Genomic DNA, 6061 nt, shown 5'->3' with positions numbered 1-6061 from the left:
CGGCTGTGTGGCAGGGAGAGATGGGTGGACGGGAACGTGTTCTGGAAACCCTGAAGAGGTGTGCAGGACCATCTTCTCGGGGGTTCGGGGGGTACGGGGAGCAGGGTGGTGAGATTTACCTTCCCTGACTGCCCAGTTCCCATCACAGAACAGGGAGGGGGCAAGCAGGACGCAGCCCGGTGAAGGAGGGGCAGGGAGACTCTGAAGGCTGGGCAGCTGCAGTCTGAGCGCACAAGGGGCTGTCGCATGGGTATCTGTTGTCCCCAACCCTGCCTGCTGCCCAGGCACCCTCAGTGCTCCCACAGCTCCCTGGTTATGAGCTACTGTGGCTCCAGCATGACCTTCTGGCTGGCTGCCTTTGAACTTCTACCTTGCACTCAGTAAAAGCAAACTTTTTTTTTACTAACAGTGCTGCGTGCTCTGTGAGATTCCACGATTCCTACATCCTGAGGACCCCAACTGGGTTCTAGGATTCCACAATTCTCAGTCTCTCTTGGTTTCAGGATCTGGGTCAGGTCTTCTGGGACCCCCACTTGTCCCACTTTTGCCTTGGTGCCCGCCCTTGTCCCTGATGGTCCCTGACTCAGGAATGAGGGGCAGCTCGTGAGGTCTCTCCCCCAGGGCTCCCAGCCCAGGAATGACACTTGGCACCTGGACAAACCCAGGGACAGGACCTGGGAGTCTCAGCACCGGAAGCAGGAGAGGCCCACAAGGGCCTTGCGGGTTCCACATTCTTGTCCACCTGAGCTGGCTGGGTGATCCCAAAAGAACCTTCCCCTCCCTGGACCCCAGCCAGCCAGAAGGTTACAAGTCCAAGAGGCCAGTCCTATCTCATGGGCCTCACAACGAAGGGCCCATCGCCACCTACTCTGGGCTTTTGCTCTGCGTGGTTCCAGCGCCTCACCTACCTCTGGAGACTGAGGGCCCAGTTCAGCGGTCTCCACCTCCTGCCAGCGTCCTGCCAGCTGCTCTGTGCAGGGTCTGTGGGGTGGGGACACAGTAGAGGGGTCTGTAGGCAAGAATGAGTAGATGGCCGGGGCAGGGGCGGGTGAACGAAGACATGGAAGTTAGGGAATTGGGGTGCACTCGTCATCTGTTCAAAGGTCCCTCACGGGGCGCCTGGGTGGCGCAGTCGGTTAAGCGTCCGACTTCAGCCAGGTCACGATCTCGCGGTCCGTGAGTTTGAGCCCCGCATCGGGCTCTGGGCTGATGGCTCAGAGCCTGGAGCCTGATTCCGATTCTGTGTCTCCCTCTCTCTCTGCCCCTCCCCCATTCATGCTCTGTCTCTCTCTGTCCCCAAAATAAATAAACGTTGAAAAAAAAAAAAAAAAATTAAAGGTCCCTCAATAGTGGGACCGACCCCACCGTTTGGCTGATTTGGGCAGAGCCCTCCCAACCAGCCCCCAGGCTGTAACATGGATAGTTTGTCGAGGCCCTGGCCTTCCACTTTCCCAGTGATGCAGCCAGTCTCTAGCTCACCTGAACTGTCCCCACCCCCACTTCACATAGAACAAAAGCTGAGTGGGTAGTGACTAGCCCCAGGCACAACCATTAGGGCCACCTCAAGACCAAGTCACGATCACTGAAGGGCTCCAGATTCCAGTCCAAGCAGGACTGGGGCTCCTTCTCCATGTTCTAATCTTGCAGACACAGGGTCAGGTGTCCAAAGCCCTTCCACTTTGTTGCTCAAGTGTGGCTTCTCGATGGCCAAAGAGGGCTGCTGGCGCACCGGCCATCCTGCCTCTATTCCAGCCAGATGGGGACAACCTGGAAATGGCAGACATCACCACTGCTAGTATCACGAGTACTCCTAGATGAGAAGGCTGGGAAACGGATTTTTTCTTTGTGGGGGGCATCTAGATACAGAGATCCAATTACTGAGGAAGGAGGAGGGGTTTCTGCCCGAAATCCCAAAAGATTAATGAAATCAACAAAGTAAAAAGTTCAAAAACTCTAGCCTGGCTCCCAAAATATACCTGAAGAAACATGAAGTGCCCTAGAAAAGTATTTGTACCATCTACGGGGAAAAACATGTATTTTTCACATCTTCCGCCTACATACATACCTTTACAAAACAGTAACTTATGACCCGCAGCCCCGTAGAGAAATGAGCCGAGACCACACAAGTATTTTTACTTAAAGAAAAGTGCCCACCTCCTAAGAAAATAGCAAATTCAAATCCTAAGAAGTGATTTTTCTTTAGCCATCAAAGCGCAAAGGCCTGGAGATGGGAAAGAACCACTCTAGAACAGCAGGCAGGGCAGCCGCGAAGGTCTCGGAAGCCTGGCACCCCATCCTCAGGGGTCTTTCCTGTGACAACGGCTGGCTGCGCACAAACCCTGGCTTGGGTGCCGCTCCAAGCATAGGTGGAGGACCTGGTTTTCCGGAAACCACTCAGACTGATCATGCCAACTAGCCCCCTCCCCCCAAGTGGGAGGGGGAGGCCGTACCCTTGCCTGGGACACTCCAGCACAGGCTGCTCCCCACACCCCACCCCACACAGACTTGCCCTGCCTTCTTCTCACTCCCCGGCTCCCCGGAATAGAAGGCGATCCTGACTGACCTTTGCCCCCGGTGCCCGTAGTTGCGACTCTCCCCAGTACTGTCAACCGAGTAAATTAAATCCGCTCCGTGCCCTCATCTTCTGAGAACATCAAGGCTCAAAGGGCCGGGGCTGCTCAAGATCACACACCAAGGACAGATGTCTCCCAAGATCCTTGCTCCTTCCTAGCTGTGTCGGCCTCCTGACGGGCTCAGCCAGGGTGGGATTAGCCTCATGCCTAGAATTCCCCAGGCTGTAAGCGGTTGCCTGGAGACAGATACCCAGTGAGGCCTTCACCTCCTTGGGCAGGATTAGGGTGTCCTTTGAGGGGCCCCCAAGCCAGTGAAGGACAAACTACCACAGCCCTCTCAGGTGCCCCCTCACGTCTGCTCTGAGGATCCCAGAACCAGAGACTAGGGTTCTAAGCCTGGAAGGGAAAACTCGTAGGTGGAATGAACCAACCCTAACGTCCCGATTCCTTCCAGGCACCCAAGTGCCACAGCTTACCACAGACGTGGGGAGAGTTGAGGCCTGTGCCTCACAAGGCAGGTGGAACAGGTCTAGGGGCCAAACCTTTTGGCCTGCAACATGCTACAAAGCTCACAGCAGAGGGCCAGTCGATGGGGCTGAAAAGTGGGCCCTCTGGCTCTAGGACCCGGCCCATGACGGCCCCTTGCTGGATGAAGTCCCAGGGGGTATGGCCTTCTCATTTCTAGAGCTCCCCTTCCGGAGAAATCAAGTGTCTGGGTCCCATTTCAAGAGAGAAAGACCCCTCCCAGAGCAGAGAACTCACAGCTTGGCTGCGCCCTTTTGAGCTCTGCAGGGTGTACAAAGAATACAAGCGTGTCTGAGCACCCGGGTTTTCCCAAGGAGTTTATTTGGGCGGACTTGGGGCCAGGGAGGCTCTGCATCTAAAAGAAGGTGTTGGGCCTCTTGGTGGTGAAGCGTGGCTTGTGCTGGCGACGCAGGACCCGGTGGGGCAGCGGGAACTTGATCTTGGAGTCCTGTGATAAGGAGAGACGGGTGAGGGGGACGAAGCCTCTTAACCTTTCTTCCAGGGGCCACTGAGGTGTGGCCACCCCCCACCGGGCTCCTGCGTCAAACCCAGTGCCTCTCTGCAGCTCCCAAGGCTGGGGGACAGGGGAGCAGCTAGGCCAGCTCCATGTTCCAAGGGAGACCCCCCCCTCAGCCCAGCCCACCCAGCAGGGCCCCCAGGGCACTCACGTGGAACTGCTTGACTGCCGGGCGGCGGCACTTGCTGGCTGCGATCTCCTCCACCTTCATGATCTGGATCGAGTGGGCCCGGGCACGGTGCCGGGCACCCATGTCTCGGTCTGCGGGAGGGTGAAGGTGAACGTGGGCCGGGGGTCCTGACCCGGAAGGACCCCAACAGGCGTGGGCTACCAGGGTTGTAGAACCTCTCAATTCACTTTGAGGAGCACGGCCACAGCCCCCCAAAGGCGACGAGATCAACTTGCTGTTAGCACCTCTGTTTAAACCGCTATTACAAGAAACAGCAGTTCTTGGGTTGAGGTGCTTCGGTTTTGGCCCCGGCAGGCAACCTGCCCTGGGAGCTCTTGGGGCCACTGGCACCACATCCGTTACAGACAGGGCCCCGGCTAGATTCTGGGTGCGAATTACTGCCATACGAGTGATCAACTCCAAAGGTCCCCCTGCTGCCAGGCTCCAGAAAAAGATGCACCCGGAACATCCTTTCCACTCCTGTCCCCTTAGCAAACACAAACACTGCCTCTGCATCCCAACCACCACGCCTGGGACCACCCACTCCCCGTCCTGCCTCAGACTGAAGGAGTGGGAGGACACAGGCAGATGAGCTGCAGACGCCTGCGAGGCGAGTCTAAAGGAGAAACCGGGTTGTGGCCACCGGAAGCTTACAGCACTGGGTGACGGCGCCCGCGGTCGTCAGGTCCCGGTACTCCCGGTACATGTTGTGGGTGCCGCTGCGGGAGTCGTAGCGCAGCCAGATGCCGAAGTTCTTCACCCGCAAGGGGGATTTCTCGAACACCTGCCAAAGAAACTGGCTGAGGCAAGCGTAGTGAGCGGGCTCGAGCCCAACTTCTACTACCCTGGCTGATCATCTGCCCCTGCTGCTCCAAGGACAGCCCAGCCCCAGGCCTCTCCTGCGCCTATTTCCTAGTCTTTGAATTTTAAAGTACACGAGGAAAACCTGCTGTCCTAGGACAAATTCCCACCGTAACAACAGCCGGGGGCACACAGCAGTCCAGGCCTGGATATTCCCCCCATGTGGACCACCAGCTCCAGGCTCCTCCCAAACGCCACTCACCCAGGTCTATCTAGACCAAAAACCAGCTGCCACCCTGTGTGGCCATATGACGCAGAGTCCAGTGCCCAACACAGCAAACATGCCCAAGTGATGGCACCTTCGTAGATGAGGTCCAGCAAAGGTGCGGGCCTCAGCCAAGGTGTCCCGGCATGCCAGCCACACCCTTCTGGGCCTTGGGCTCTTTCATTAGGAAAAGGGCACTGAGGGATCTGTCCCATCCTGACCTAGGGCCTCAACAGCACATACGAACAGGCCAGGGGTTATGAAGTCTGGGAACTCTGTGCAGTGGGGAAGGCCCCCACAGGAACGTGTAAACAACCCACTCCAGACCTCACCCTGTCTCAGACGCCCCGTACCTGCCCACAGTAGACAATTTCCCCTGAAGACTTCTTCATCTTCTTCAGCTGAGACACAAAGTACCAGAAGCGGGACTTGGCGACAACATGATTAGGTGCGAAGATTCGCATGCGATACAGCGGTGGAGTGCGGCACTTGGGGGTGGGCAGACAGCGCCCCACCACCTTGTACTCTCGCAGCTGAAAGAGAAACAGGGGTGAGATGAGGCCTGACCCAGAGCTCTGAGGCAACCGTGAAGATTGACCCTGCTCCCTTTCCCAATATGGAGCAGGAGAGCGAGAAGACTGTCCCCTCCCAGGGCATCCGTGTGGAATCCTGATGAAGGAGCCACGCCACTGTCCCAGCCTTTCCACGACAGGGGTTGAGGGCACGGAGGATTAACTAAGGTGCCTGTGTACCCTTTGCCTCGGCTCCAGAAAGCTGGGCAGGGCTATCAATCTCACTGTCCTTCCTCCTTCCGTTTACATTCCTGGGAAAAGCTGAAGCCTAGGCCTGCAGCCTCCTAACTCCGTTGCATCTTTGCAGCTCACTACGTCTCCCCAAAGTTCTCTTCCACTGGGGGGCCCAAAGCCAGTGACCAGCCTGGGATCCCACAGCACGCTCCAGGCAGAACCAGGAAAAAAAAAAAAGAAAAAAAAAAAAAATCCAGTGCCCTCCCCAGCCCTGGACTCTCAGCACCGCTGCCACGGGACCTGCAGCTACCTCAGTTTTCCCAGCAGCAGTCCAAGGGGTTTGGACTTCCCAGTGGAAACTCCCTGTTTACACGGATGCACAGACAAGTATGTCGGCCAAGGCCAAACTCTGCGATATAGTACAAAGGAACGTATCTCTCACGGACTTGCCGTTTTACTTATAGA

General features: G+C 56.9%; 1 protein-coding gene and 1 non-coding gene across 2 annotated transcripts in view; both read right to left on the bottom strand.

The window, feature by feature from the left end:
- Positions 1 to 3388: 3388 nt before the first annotated feature.
- RPL18A (ribosomal protein L18a) overlaps positions 3389 to 6061 on the bottom strand; it is a 3433-nt gene continuing 760 nt past the window's right edge. Inside the window, exons 2-5 of the mRNA XM_045496594.1 lie at positions 5204 to 5383; positions 4439 to 4568; positions 3767 to 3876; positions 3389 to 3546 (exon numbers count right to left, since the gene is read on the bottom strand). Of these exons, the coding sequence (XP_045352550.1) occupies positions 3454 to 3546; positions 3767 to 3876; positions 4439 to 4568; positions 5204 to 5383 (513 nt within the window). The 3' untranslated portion in view covers positions 3389 to 3453. The remainder of the gene's footprint in view (positions 3547 to 3766; positions 3877 to 4438; positions 4569 to 5203; positions 5384 to 6061) is intronic.
- Positions 3950 to 4082, bottom strand: LOC123607781. The gene has a single exon (XR_006716920.1). It is a non-coding gene; the product is annotated as a small nucleolar RNA SNORA68 (small nucleolar RNA).

This window comes from Leopardus geoffroyi, chromosome A2 (assembly GCF_018350155.1).
Source record: "Leopardus geoffroyi isolate Oge1 chromosome A2, O.geoffroyi_Oge1_pat1.0, whole genome shotgun sequence".
Taxonomy (NCBI): domain Eukaryota; kingdom Metazoa; phylum Chordata; class Mammalia; order Carnivora; family Felidae; genus Leopardus; species Leopardus geoffroyi.
The sequence above is the reverse complement of the archived record's forward strand: the minus strand, read 5'-3'. Positions and strand labels throughout refer to the sequence as shown.